The sequence below is a fragment of the Canis lupus genome, unplaced genomic scaffold (assembly GCF_011100685.1).
Source record: "Canis lupus familiaris isolate Mischka breed German Shepherd unplaced genomic scaffold, alternate assembly UU_Cfam_GSD_1.0 chrUn_S120H280, whole genome shotgun sequence".
In the NCBI taxonomy this organism is placed as follows: domain Eukaryota; kingdom Metazoa; phylum Chordata; class Mammalia; order Carnivora; family Canidae; genus Canis; species Canis lupus.
In genome coordinates, this window is record NW_023330031.1 from 13,086 (window position 1) to 27,549 (window position 14,464).

Sequence of the window (14,464 nt, forward strand, 5' to 3'; positions counted from 1 at the left end):
AAAGGGGAACTTGCCTTTTGAAGGCACCGGGTGGTGACTGCCCACCTACTCCAGCAACTTCAGCACTTCCTGGGTTCACCCAAAGGCAATATGAAACTCAGATGCTTGCCTTTGTCACCCCTGCTGGTCTGGTTGACAGAGGCTCACACTCCAACAGCCCAGAGCCTCTATATGCAAATATGGTTACCTGGACCTCCAGTGGTTGGATGGAAGAGGTGGAAGAAGGGCAATGGGATGCTAAGGCTAAGAAAATGCTGGGGTTTAGTGGGAGTCATAGCATGGTTCATGGACCCTGGCTGTGAGTCTGGCTCCTGCCTTCTCTGCATGCACCCTGGGCTGGCCAAATACTTGAAATCTGATGGGTATCATGTGGCTGGCCAGCCCCAGACAGCCCCCCTTCCACCTCCATTCTTTAAAGCTCCCCCACTGGATGTGCACACAAGTTCCCAAGATCCCCCATTACCTGGACCTAGTTGGTTTGACTTTCTATGCCACAGGCTACCTGTTTTGGCCTTATGAAATAATTTTCTTGATCAGAACATGGGGCTCAGAGCCTGAGATACCCCAGGAAGAAGGTCCTGATATCTTGTGATTTGACAAGGAATTTGAGAAATATGTACCGGAATCTCCCAACTTCTTAGGTTTGTTGTAGGAGACTTGGCAGTATTAATTGCTTTAATAGCGTTAAAGTCACTGTGATCGTCCTCCAATCATTACATTGCTCTTGATTATTACTTTTACTATTATGTCTCTTATTATGGATTGTTCATGGGTGGTTGTTATAAAACACTGACTACATTTTCTATTCAAGAGGAGGGTCTGATATTTGGAGACCATTTCTGATTGTTCCCCAGAAGACTTTTACACAACGAGGCTACAGTTCTCCCACTCCACTGCTTGGTTTCCTTTCATGCGGAAACCCTCTCAGCATGTTCCACATTCCTCTCCTGAGGCATATACCCTCCATGAGGGCAGGGAAGCCAAGTGGATAATGTCCCCAGGTTGGCAGATCCTAGAAAAATGTACACGTTCCGTCCAGAGATCAGCACCATTCCCTGTAGACCTGGGAGAGTCACACAACCCTCCTTGCCTCACTAGAGCCCGCATAAAATTTCTAATGTCATTTGGGTGCCCTGGAACTGCTCTTGCAATCCAAAAATACTGGAAAACAAATTAGCAGGGGCCTGAGTACCCTCAAAATTTTGCCGCGGCCCGGCGGCAGGAGTGACCTGATGTCCTGTGTCCTCCCGTCCTCTGCCTTTCCCAGGGGAGCACCGGATCCTGGGCTGTGTCCCCCGGTGCCCTGGGCTCCGAGCCTGCCACACTGTGATTGACCTAAGTACAATGTAGCATTTAAAACATCAGAGTCAATTTTGTGTGAAGTTAACTTATCCTTTATTACAATAAAACTCATAAGCCATTATACAGGTTAAAGGTTAAAGAAAAATGGAAAATATAGAAACAGTGAAATGCCAGGGGAGGGCAAGCCTCCGTTGGGCTGCAGCCACCACGAGCCCTGCGTTGGGAGCTGGGGCGAGCTCAGGGGTCGAAGCCAGTTGTTCCAGATGCAGGTGGCGGCTCTGGCACTCTGGGGACCCCGATTGCAGGTGCCGGGGCTTGCTCCTCCTCTGGGGTGGCCGCGGGTGCAGGGGGCTCCTCCAGGGCTGAGCAGTGAACTAGAGCAGTGACCACTATCTGCAGGGGCTTCACCTCCCCAGCGGGCGCTTCAGCGCGGGCCGAGCCCTCAGCCCCAGCGGCCGGGACGGCCTGGATCCCCGCAGGCCCCGACGGGGCAGCAGTCCCCACGGTCTCAGCTGGGACTTGCTCCTGAGCTGCTTCAGGGTGTTTTCCTTGGGCTGAAGCTGTAGCTCCAGGAAGGCAAAGTATCCCCATTAGGACGGACGTTCCACGTGCCTCCCAAGTCAAGACCACTCTTCCCACTGCTCCACGTGCGTGAGGGCATGAGCCCTGGGAGGTGTCCCCAGGCTGCAGCCCGTGGGGTGAAGTGTGAGCCCACCCCCTGCTCCCAGCCCAGCTGCATGGAGGCTGGATCGGCGGGGCCCACCCTGTCCCCAGCTCAGTCACCCCCAGGCCTCCTCACCCCCAGCCTCTGGCTCCACTGTATGGAGGCGTCTGAATTGCTGGAGGTTACGCCGGGCACGGAGTTCCACGTCTGAACCTGGCATGTGCTGTCTTACGAATTGCAGAATTTTCATAAGGGAGGGAAATTCGGGGAGCTGACAAAAGTCGTCCCCATAATAATCCAGCCATATTTCCAGCATGCAGGAGATGGCCCTGTGGAGGGACAGGCGGGCACAGGTGTCAGAAGACAGGGCTCTGTCACATGCAGGTGTCCCGGGGAAGCCGTGCAGGACCCGGGGACCCGGCCTCCCGTGCGGGGTGTCAGAGGCCAGTCCTGCTCCTTGTGCCCCTGCCACCTGGCGGACCTGCCTGCCACAGGCCTGCTCCCTGAGGAGGGGCTGATATGCAGCCTCTGTTCTGGGGAGCCCACGCCCAGGGGGTGACCATCACCGTCTCTCCTGGGGAAGCGGGACTCCCTCCTCAGCCTGGTCCCTGCCCACCTGCCCCTTGAGTCCACCGGCAGGCGTCCGGGGACTGGGGGCGTCTGGCCTGTCATTGCCCTCACTGCACACACTGTCGCTCTGGGAAGCTCCAAGGCAGGAGGGCTCGGGCTCTGTGTCCTGCCAGGCCTTGCCAGGAGCCGCCCAGGACCGCCACCTTCCCTCTGTGGCTCTGGCCTGCCTCCCTCCAGAGGGGCCCCCGGGGGTGTCCTTCCACTGACTCTAATCTCTCATCTCCCACAGGGTGGGGGCCGCCTGGTCTGGAGGCCTCACCAGCCCTCCTGAGCACCTGCTGTGCCCCTGGTCCAGGTGCCACCAGATTGGGGAGTGCGATGCTCCCCACCCCCTCTGCTCTGGGCCCCAGGTGTGGGGCAGACAGAGGGTTGGGGGGCATGGAGAAGTTCTCCTTAGGGATCCCAGTGTCTCCCACCAAGACCGCACCCCATCCTGGCTCTCCTGCCCTCTTTTCCAGAAGGGGCCTTAGACCTTTACTCTGTCACAGGAATTGCAGATGTGTGAGGTGAGGGTGCAGCCGCCCCCCCCGCCCCACAGCCCCTTCGCTGCCCTCCTGGAGAGGGAAGGCCCTCCTGCAGGAGCCGGAGTCACTCACAGTTTCCAACGCTGGACCGTGTCGTCGTCACCACATGCAGCTACGATGTACCCATATCTAGAGGAGGGCGGGGGCATCCCATGAATCGTCCTGTGGACGTGACCTCTCATAATGGGGGCTGTCACCCTCTGACCCCTGACTAGGCCGGAGGGGGGCGGCTCTGGCGTGGGGCCACGGGCAGCTCCCGGAGAAGCGCCCGCACCTGCTGGGGCCTCCTGAAGGCTTGAGCATGAAAGGGCTCGGCGAGGCCCATGGCCCATAACCGAGTGGGCCCGGGGTGCCCCGGGGTCCCCCGGTCTGGTTGCCCGAGGACACAGACCCCCGATAGACTCTCAAACCTCCCTTTCAAATGGGAAACAGGCCGCTCAGGACCCTGGTGACGGGGTGGAGGAGGCCCAGGCCTCATGATGGGGGAGGAAGACAGCTGCTGAGCACAGGCACAGACCCTCTGGCTGACCCGGGGCTGCCCTCCAGGACCCCGCTAGGCCCTGGGGGACCCTGCTCCAGGCGGGGGAGCAGCCCGAGGCCGGGAAGCTCACACCATCCCCAGCCTCCCCAGCAGCAGGTGGCCCAGCCCTGGGCTGCGGAGGGGCAGGTGCTCACTCGGTGAACAGCAGGTCCAGCACACCCGTCCGTGGTGGCGAATCCACGATAGTCGTCTAAGAAGCTGCAAATGGAGATGACTCGTCCGCGCTGCAAGGCGAGCAGCAGTTGTCGGTCTTCGTGCCCCAGCAGCTCCGTCCGGCTGAGCTTCTTCGGGACAATCTGATGCCCCTTCCCGGCCGCGGCCCCAGCACCCTGAGGTGGGACAGAGGGGACGTGCAGCCTGCAGGGAGCCGCCAGGAGACCTGGGATCCCGCCCCGGCAGGCCCTGCGCTGGGGCCCCGTGGGCTTGAGGAGCTGGGGCTCCCTCTCCCGCTCAAGCTCCCTGCCTGTCTCTTACACAAACAGGACCAACTATGCAATAGAGAAACAATCTCAGAGGATAAATGTTCAAAATATTTGGATCAATACGAGGACCTCAAGAGACACAGAGAGAGAGACCGAGAGAGGCAGCCACACAGAGAGAGGAGAAGCAGCCCGTGCAGGGAGCCCAGGCGGGGCTCGATCCCGGGCCTCGGAGATCAGGCCTGGCGGAAGGCAGGCGCTAACCCCGGGCGACCAGGCCTCCCCTGAGGGCTCTATTCTGATGTTCCCCACATCTGTGCGCAGGGACTCTGCAGGCAGGGGCAGGGGCCATGGGGGCAGGTGGGGGAGGGGGGAAGATCATGTGGGAGCAGGAGTGTGGGGCGGCAGGGGGTAGCAGGCTGGCTTCTGGGACCGGGTCCTTCCTGCCGCATCAGGGCCCGGGTGGGGGGCCAGCCCCTGCACTCACCTGAGCCCGCGCTGGCCTCGTAGCTGCGCAGGGCCCTCCCTGCTCCTGGAGGCGGTGGGGCAGACGACCCCTTCCTCCCGCTCGCGCCCCACGTCCCGGGTGGAGCTTGTGGAGACAGTGCCCGGCAGACAGGCAGGAGGCCTCAGCGCCTGGTCTGGCCCCTCGGCTGGGCCGCACCCCCAGCTGCCTCCACCCAGACACACCACAGCGCAGGCGGCACCCACCGCCCCTGGAGAGAGGAAAGGGATGTGGCTGCAGGGCCTCGGGGTGACTGGGGGGGGGTAGAGGACCTCAGGAACCCTGTTTCCCCCCTGCCCACTGTGACATCAGGGTGACCCTGAAGGGATCCCCGGGGAATGTGCCGCCCTGCAGCGTCCCCCAGCCTGCATGGGACCTGCCCACACATTCCTGGTACCCTGAACCTGAGGAGGAGGGGATGAGGCTCCCAGGATGGTGGCACAGGGGGCCTGGCCTGGCCTGCGCTGTGTTACCTGACGGCGCCTCCGGATCACCGCCCTGACGCCTTGGTATCTATCCTGGAGCCAATGCCTACAGCATTGGAACAAGCGGCTCCCCCGGGGTTCCTGGGAGCCAGAGCCCCGAGAGGTGGGCGGCAGCAAGAGAACATCCTCCAGTAGCAGATGTCTCCAGCCAAGTGAGCCTGAGCTGGGGCTGCACTGGATGCGGGTGCCTGGTTACGGGGGTTCCAAGTTCTGTTGGGCTCTGTGACACGGAAGTGACCTCACTCCCTGGGACCCCCTCCCTGACCCACTCCTGGAGGAAGCTGCAGGGGCAGTGCTCGTGCTGCCAATGCTTCCCCCCTCCCTGCAGGCGATGGCCTGTGCACACAGGGACACGACCGCAGCCCTGTCCACAGGCCCCAGGGAAGGACTGTGTGCACCCAGGACCCCAGCCTGGACACACGCCTGGGTTCAGACATGACTGTCCAGTCTTCCCCGGTTTGACACCAACAAGCCGTTGTGCCCATGGGGATGGTCGGCGTCTTGACTGTGGGACAGGGAGTATCCTAGCGGGTGCTTCCCCCAGATGTCCCCAGGCCACTGTGGCCTCATATCTATGACCTTGGAGGCGGGTGTCACCTGCAGGACATACCTCCACCCACACGTTCTTCCTTGGTGTGTACATGCGTCCAGGTCCACGAGGTCCTCTGTGCACACGTGGGCACCGGTACCCTCATTCTGGAGGCCCAGAAGGTGACAGTCCCCTTGGGCAGGGATGGGCAACAGCTTCCCAGGATCCTAGGCTCCTGAATCCAAGGCAAACCCTGCAGAAGGTGTCGTCTGGTCTCCTGTTGTGATTCTGAGTCTCGGGTTGTGGATTTGCTCCCGAATGGGACCCTCTGTGCCCTGTGACCCTGGGTCAGGTGTTCAAAACTGCAGCTATTTCAGAAAACCGATCTATTCCTCAACTTTCGATTCATGAGTTACACATCCAAGAAGACTGACTCCACACAAATTATTCCGAATTTAATGATATCTATGCTGACACGCATGTTCACTATCTCATGTGCTATTTAGAAGAGTCCAGAAGGGGGTGGTTGTCCTATGTCTTCTGGAACGCTTGCTTTCACAGAACTGAAGCTCCAGTGCAGCTCGTGTGTGCTGACTGTGTCACAGCGATGGGGAAGGCTATGGGCCATGGGGCAAGTGCTCAGGAGGACAAAGGATCAGGCTCTGGGCCAGGCCACGTGCAGACATGTTCATGACCAGGTTAATGGAGGACATTGTGGTGTTTGTCCAAACGGGGGCTCCTGTGTTTCCTTTTTCTCTTCTCTTGGACATGGAGCTATTCACCAGGAAGCAGCAGCCTTGCAGGCAGGACTTTCTAGGAAAGAGAGGAGTCAACATGCCTGTGCCAATGTCATTTTCAATGGATTTATTCACAGGCTAAGTCATTTGAAAACACGAGACAGTTACGTTTAAAAACTACCATGTACTGGGCCAAGACAGTCCTGCCTTAGTAGTTTCTGTGAAATCAGGTGCAGAGCGGGCAGGAAAGTCCTCTCATCTCCTATTATGTGAAAGTGAATATGTGCATTGTGAGGAATGAGAAATTTCTAGGTGTATGATGGAGAGATGATGGAGGAGAGATGGATGACAGGGAGGCTCGTCAGCGATAGATGGACACACAGTCGATGGAGAAATAGATAGAGTAACATTGCTCTTGAGAGCTATTCCTCAGCCCTCCTTCCCTGCTTGGAAGGTCCTGGCCAGGGGTGAAGCAGGAGGACCCATTACTCGCAGGGCAATATTATCAGAAACTTCCTGGCACTTACAGGGTCACAACCTGATCTACTCTTTTCCAAACCAATATTGACCTCCCAGTAGGGCCTCCAGGCTTCCAATGAAAGCCATGGGTTTCCCCAGGTGGCAGGGCTGCACAGGGGATGAGCAAGGACTGCGGAGCATTGGAAGCACAGCACAGGAAAGATTTTTCTCCTTTCCTCAGCAGGCAGTGTCCAGCTGTGGCAAACACTAGAATTGGAAGGTGGGAACCACGTCCCCAGACCTTCTGTCAATACTCATCGTGCCTCTGCAGCTCTAGCAAATGCACACGCTGCAGCCCAAAGTGTGGAGCTGCACACCTGCCAGCCTGAGCAGCTGCACAAAGTGGGGTCCTTGGAAGCCTAGGAACAACTTGGGCTGGCCAGCGTCGCCCTCTGCTGGTCTGAGCTCACGGTGCAAGGCTCCTTCCTGTGACCTCCCCTATGCAATGGGAACAGGTGGGTGGACTTGCTCAGGTGTGGATAGCACAGGTGGGAGAAGGTCATCCGGGAGGTGCTGGCCACAGCGTGCAGGGAGCTGAATGGATGATTCTGTGGGTTTCATAGTGGTGGGTGTGTGAGCGTGTGTGTGTGTGTGTGTGTGTGTGTCTGAATGCAGATGTTAATCCAGCAGAGGTTTGGATACAGAAATTTATACACATTGACTTGCATATGTGGATTTTCTGTGGCTTTTTCCTTCATCATTCATGTGTCCTGCCCTATTGCCATTTCACTTAAGATTCCTGTCAGTTCAGATCAAATCAACAATAAAAGACACTTCATTGGATGTAGTCATTCAAAATCTAACTCCACTTTGTGAATTTAAACCCTTTAATTCCAAAAATACTTGTCAGTCTTCATTCATCTAGAATTCCTGGATTCCAGGGCTGTAGAGGATGGTTGGTTTTCCAAAGCGGCTCCGGCCAGAATGACTGACACAGGATTTCAGGGCACAGAGGGAACTATTTAGGAGGAGATCCACAGCCCAGGCTCAGAGTCACAACTCGACTTAGACATGATTGTTTGTCGGAGAGAGAAAAATTCAGGAGAGTGACAGGTCCACTCATCACTAGAATTTTCAGGGTAGTTGGGGCTTTGGAGGACAGGGTGTGGGATGGGCAAGGTCTGCTCTTCCTCCAGGTAGACCCTCTTTCCTGAAACAAACCCCCAACACACACAGATACTCAAAGAATACACACATTCATACATAAAGGAATGATTATAAATGCTGTATTAGAAAGTCAAATGGTTTTCCACATGTATTCATACCTCATTAGTCTGGTGTCAATGTATTTTAACTTTTTGAAGCAGTGACACATATTTATTTACGTTATAAAAGAGAAGAGGATACTTTCTCTACATGTGTGTGGATTCCTCAGGATAGGAAACCACCAGCTATGCCTGAGCATCCTCTATTAAATAAGCAAAGGTAGAGTCATCAGATCCTGCCACATCAGTTAAACAACAGTTGAGCAAGAAGCGTATTCTATATCCGATTTGAAAATTCCCAAATAGGATTCGGTGCATTTAACAGAAATTAGGAGGACGGTGGGCGTTCCGGCTTCCGATAAATGCATCCGTATCTACTGTTGGATTTGAACTAAGGTATTGTCATCCTCTAACCCTGTTCCTCTGCACATCATAAACTCAAAATTGATTCATCACAATACTTGTATTTTCATAATTACTTACTGAATATATTAGGCTTTGTGTATGTACCAACTCCCCGAGGAACCTGAGATAATTGATTATTGTTATCGCAAGAATAAATATATTTAAAAATTCAGTGAGCTCAACTGTGTAAAACACTGGCAAAAATTACAATTGCAAAGAAATAAGATAGTGAAGGGGCAAGACTGTCGAAAACTGGGGACCTCCGCTCAGCTGGATCCTTGATGGTAGGTAGATGCTATCCGATCGTTGTGAAAAGGTAGGAATCCCACCTGACGTTTAATAAAAGAATTGCTGGAACTCTTCAGTAGAAAAGCGACCACCCTCTGCAAGGTGGGAGATGCGAGACGTGAATCCAAAGTGATATATCAGAAGGTGAATGGCAGGGCGGGCAGGTTTACGCACCCCAGAATCGGGAAAGGGAAGGGCCACAGAGCCCACATTGCAATCTGCCTTGGCAATCTGATCCGGTGAGACACAACCTTGCCTGAAATGAGCTCAGGTGGTGAAATGCGCAGACACTACTCTGGACACAGTGTCTCAGAATTCTCAGAGTCCCAGAAAGAATGGGGGTGCCCACGGGGGTGGAGTTCCCAAGCCTTGGGGTGTGGACACTGGTCATGGCCAACAAGAGTGCAAGGTGCCTCACAGCTCAGTTGGCCCTAAAACTGGAACCACTTTGCCTAATCGGCTGACCACTCTCCACATGGGAATCCTGCAAAGGACAGGGAAGTGGGGACCCTGCCCCTTCCCCTGGGATAGGCAGAGAGTGTAGGTGCACCACCGGGGGACAGCTCTCAGTGCAGAGACCCTGGAAGGAACAGTAACAGGGCAACCCTCTCTCTTCTGGCAGACTGGTCTGGGCACCCACCACAGGCGTCTGCAGCATCTGGCACACCCCAGTGACTCCTGCTTGGCCCTGAGTGCTTACTGAAGAGCGGGACCCTGATCTTTCTGCTCTCAGGCTGGAGATCAGATTCCAGCCATTTCGTGTTGGTCTCCTAAAGAGGCACAGGGGGCTTTCAGGGAACAAAGCCACGCAGGAAAACCAGAAAGAGCTCACAGTGAGCCCAGCCCCGAGGCAAGGGGACGTGTAAGCCGGACCAGGAACAGACCCTGAGCATCAGTGCAGCAGGCCCCTCCCCCGGGAGATCATCTCCCAAGATGCCATGAACACCATGTGTATGGACATCAAAGGGCTGCGTATTCCAGGTGGGGACAACACAGTATAGAGAATTTGACTGTTCATCTAATGATTCCTATATCTGCAGTTTAAAATTCCGTGATGCTTTTTTGTCTTTTTCCCCTTTTCCACTGGTTTCGTGTTTTCTCAACTCTTTGATTTTAAGACATTTGGTAACTTCAATTTTTTACACTCATATTTTATAGATACATTCTTTATGTTTGGTTCTTGTCACTGGAATGAATTTTATTGTTCTCCATATATAAGTTTTGCTTCTTGACAATTTGAGATTTAGTGTCTCAGGCTCATGGTATATCCATAACCTATGCCAGCTTGTCCAGATAACTCTGTCTTCCTCCATATCTGGATGAGAGTGGATTTTCCATTGGGAAGATAGATTTGGTCTGGTTTGCTTTGGTTTGGTGTTTTGATGGCAGGGAAGCAAAGACACGTGAGGTGACTAGAGGGGAGAGCACAGGCCTGCTCAGACCTTCTTCCGCTAGCCTTTCTCCCTGGTCTCCCTGGGCACATGGACCAAATCCCCTTCAAGCACATGAAGTGCCAGTACTGCTGGAGAGCCCAGCCTGAAGACCCTTTGCTCAAGCCTGCCTACATCCTCACCTCTGTGCCCTACACACCTGCAGGTCCAAGGATCCTTAGGCTACTTCACTAGCTCCAATCCCGACATCCCCTGTGAGGATAGGCCTTCCTACCCTTGGACCCCTGGGATCCTCATAGGCTTCCAGAAAGTAGGGAATATTTCTGTTGTGGCATGCATCCCTTGAGTGCCCAGGAAGCTGCATTTTCCTCTGAAGCCATGAGGCAGCAATAGGGCAGCTTTCATGGAATGAGACAGGGGCCTGAGGCTCCAGGGACCAGAATCTGACCCGGGTCACATAATGATTGCATGAATGGGAGTTACTTAGGGCTTGAGGGTGGGAGAAGGATCCCACACCGTGGCTTCTCTACTGCCCTCTGACTTTTAAAAGCCTAGTGTGCACATCGAGGAGCTCCTCTACCCTCCATATGCACAGAGAGAGGGAACACCCTTGAACAGGAGCTCTGGAGTGAGGAAAGAGCAGTCAGTTGTTTTTCCTAAAAAAGAAATCCTCACGACACAACTATGGATGTGCTTTGGTTTGGTTTCGTTTGGGTTGGTTTGGTTTTGCTGAGTTTCATTTGGTTTGGTATCACATGGTGTTGTATTGTTTCCATTGGCCCACTTCAGAGATATGCCTGAGAACGAGGGACAGAGAGAGAAAGACAGACAGTCAGAGGGAACTACCCAGTCCTGGGTCCTGTGCTATTTGGACCATTACATGCCCACTAGTCAAACTTTGCCTTCTTAGGAAATCATCTGGAGAGAGATAAATCTCCATGCTCAGGCCTCTGAAAGGAAGCATCATTACCCAACATTGAAGTGGGTTTCAGGATATATAAAGAATGAAACTGTCAACTCATCCCATTACAGACCATGTGCGACCGCGGCCCCATGTGGAGCACATGGCACCCATACTGGATGCTCAGGGATCCACATTGCCTGGCTAGTACTTCACGCAGAACACTGGGTGTGCAGGAGACCCTCAATGTCTACGTATCCCCTGAACCTATCAAGGAGCATGAGGGGCAGCAGGCTGTGGACCCAGGATTCCCATGCAAAGGAGCTGAGCAAGTGCTGATTCCCCATATCAGTCCAGGAGGGGCCACGTCCTCAGGTCCGCAGTCACCCCCTCAGGGTGCTTGGGGTGGAGGATAATGTCCGAGGCCAGGAGCTGGCTCATTCGCTCTCAGTGTCTTCTGAGGATGAGGACACCTGTAGGTCACCGTGGAGGACACTCCAGGGGCCACAGACACAGGCTCCGTCCGACAGGTGGGGGGCAGGAGGGCCCTGAGCAGGGCCTGGCTTCTCGGGAGGAAGGAATGAGGGAGCTGCGAGGAACCGGGAGCTCCAGCAGCTTCTGTTCAATCTGGTGAAGACCATTCTCAGGGGCTGAGTGGGGGCCCGCGCAGAGGGCGGCCGTGGGGGCTCGGTGCACGGCTGCAGCGTTCCCAGGTGAGGTGTGGCAGGTGTGGGCTGGGGGCCCTTGCTTGGATGGAGGGCAGGTGTCTTCCTGGTCTGCGGGGGCTGGGCTGTGCATCCATGGGCACGTCTGCTTCCTGGAGGACACAGACTCCCCAATATCCCTAGAGGGGCTTCCTCAATGATCCTGCAGGTGTGCTGGGAGGGCCTCCATCACGGTTTTTTTCAGGGAGTTCTGGGACCTGTCTAGGGGCATCTGGGCACATTTCTTGCCTGGAGTCTGGAGGGGCATTTGGGAATTGTCTGCCAATGCTTTGCTGACAGCGGGACGGGTGTTCTCCTCAGGATACTTGGGTGGTGCCTGGGTGTGTCCCAGCCCATGGCCCTGGGAGCCAGCCTGGGGACCCTCAAGGGAGACTCTGCAGGGCCTCTTGGCTCTCTGCTGCACAACCAGGCTGTCAGCCCTGACACAGGGTTGGCGAGCCGGCAGAGGGGTGTCAGTGATCGGCACTTGCTGGGCACCTCGAGGTCCACCAGGTGGGCTGAGGCTAACTTTAGGGCTTCTGAGATGAGAGGTGGAATGGGACGGGAGTCTTATGTCAGGGGGCTGAGTACGTGGTTCCATCAGCAGGGCAGGCTCAGGGATAGAAGGCCTCCTGGTGGTGTAGACGGGCATCGGCATGTGTGGACACTGTGGGAAAAGAGAACACACAGGACTCCATGAGTTTGGCCCCGGCACCAAGGCAAAATGAACATTCAGGAAAGAAAGAAAGAAACCAACAAATGGCCAGGACCCTAGTAACCACCCCCTCCCCCGGAACAGGGAAAGAAAGAGTTGGGATCTGTTGACCTAGGAGTAGGGAATCTGGCTGCAGGGCTCGTCCAGAACAAAGGCCTGACAGGATGCTGTTGATGCCCTTGAGACATGGGGGGGACACGCAAAGTTCTGCCTCACAGCGATGCTTCCTCCATTGGACCAGCGCTTCCATCCTCTCTGTTCATGAGGAGATAGGAGTCCTGCTGCTGGAGAGTCATGGTGGGAGCTCCTGAGTGGGGATGGGCAGTGTGGGATGATGTGTCACAAAGGACAGCGGCCTGTTCTTCTCTGAGGTTGGTATGTGCTCCAGGAGTGCCCGCCAATGACCTTCACACGTCAAACAGCCAGTATTCACACACATAGAAGGTGGGAGGCAACATCATGGGCACCAAGGGAAAACTGGGTGCAAATCCACCCTACTCAACTGCCACTGGTCAGAGAGGAAGTGGAGCCCCGCTTCCACCAGGAGGCCCATGGAGCCCAGGGAGTCCCCAAGGGCACAGCCCGGGAAGCAGCGCACACTCACCCTCACATAGTCACAAGATTCCGTGTCTTCCTTCCAGGTGCGCTTCTGCCCCTCCTGGAGTCTCCTGGGGAACCTGTGGAGCAGGCCCTTCCTCTGCTCGGCTTCTTGCCTGCACGAGAAATCAAAGCAGGGAAAGGAGTAGGAACTCCCTTCCCTGGCTTCCAGCCGGACACCTGCTTGGGGCTTGGGCCAACCTGGTCCTTTCCGTCCTCAGCCAATCTACGCCCACCTCTGCCCCTCGTCCTAACTACTGGGAGCTGAACAGGTCGTCCAGGCAGTTTCTTACATACAGAGTCTGAAAGGGTCTGCCTTGGCATGTGCCAAGCTCCATACATTCACTGGTGCAGGGACACTGCTCCAGCCACAAACCCCACACCAAATCAGCAGGGACAGCTCCATCACCCAAATGTGGCCCCTCTTAGCCTGGGAGCTCCTCTGGCTGCCTCGCCCAGCCTGGCTCTGCCCAGCAGCCGCCCTGCACACTGTGCATGCACACAGGACTCGGGGTCTGTCGTATCAGCCCTGGCGTTTGGGTCACAAGCCCCATTCCTCACCTTCGTCTCCCTGCCTTCTCCCTCTCAGCCTGGTTCAACAGCCCAGCCTGGTGCCGCTGGTCCCGCTGACTCCCCAGCTCCACATTCTCCTTCAGCCTCCTGGAGCCCAAGGCAAGGGGAAGGAAGGTTGCACCCCAGTGTGTTACCGGGCATCTGGTGCTTGGTGCCTTGTGTTCAAGGTCCCGCAGTCTTGTACAGGTAAAATGAGGCATATAAACACTGGATTTAGGATATAGACTCTTGTAGGAAAGGGAGTTTCAAAGGAATGTTTCCCAAAAACATTAAACCAGTGAGAGAATTCCTGTTGTGGTGGACCCGGGCCACACCAAGGCAGAAACTGGTATTCATCAAAACATTCACAATCTTTGTAGATTGGAATCATAGTCCCGAGAGATAGAAGTGGAGAAGCCAAGCAATGGATGCCATATTCCCAAATAATTGGTTTCAGCTACAAACATTCTGCTGGTGAGGAGAACGAGTTGCTATGTGATACCTGAGCTCCTTTGGGAGAGTGATCTTCCCTGTCCTAGAGCACTAACGTCTAACACTCCTTGGCTCCCTTGGGGTTACTCAAAGGAAAGGACATTCAAAAAGGTTTCCTCTGAACATAGAAACTCTGAACAAATTCTGTTGAGAAAGGTGCAGGGACAGTTGAGGTGGTTGAGAATAATCTGAAAGTTGCCTGTTGTGGGAGGCAAGAATAGGAGCTGGGCTGACCTGAATGGTCTCCGTCAGGGAGGGACCACACCCAAATCCCGTAATCCAATCAAGCAATTAGAGTGGATTAGAGGACTTTGTGCCTTATCCCAGGGCCCAAAAGCCATAAAGGTGGAGGTGAGGTT

General features: G+C 55.2%; 1 protein-coding gene across 1 annotated transcript; it reads right to left on the reverse strand.

Annotated features, from left to right (window-relative positions):
* Positions 1–1,375: 1,375 nt before the first annotated feature.
* Positions 1,376–14,004, reverse strand: LOC119878207 (ral guanine nucleotide dissociation stimulator-like). Its single transcript, XM_038588913.1, has 7 exons — positions 13,949–14,004; positions 13,623–13,721; positions 13,069–13,177; positions 3,796–3,851; positions 3,193–3,249; positions 2,102–2,295; positions 1,376–1,862 (listed from the first exon to the last, which is right to left on the reverse strand). Exons 1-7 carry the CDS (start codon positions 14,002–14,004, stop codon positions 1,540–1,542), a joined length of 894 nt encoding a protein of 297 aa, XP_038444841.1. The 3' UTR covers positions 1,376–1,539.
* Between the last annotated feature and the right edge of the window lie 460 nt (positions 14,005–14,464).

Excerpts from the sequence above, each read along its gene's own strand:
- LOC119878207 (XM_038588913.1), bottom strand. The coding sequence starts at position 14,004 with ATGATTCCAATCTACAAAGATTGTGAATGTTTTGATGAATACCAGTTT. Across the intron at positions 13,722-13,948 it reads GAATACCAGTTTCTGCCTTG|GAGGCTGAAGGAGAATGTGG; the intron begins GTGTGGCCCGGG and ends CTTGGGCTCCAG. Across the intron at positions 13,178-13,622 it reads GAGAAGGCAGGGAGACGAAG|GCAAGAAGCCGAGCAGAGGA; the intron begins GTGAGGAATGGG and ends TTTCTCGTGCAG.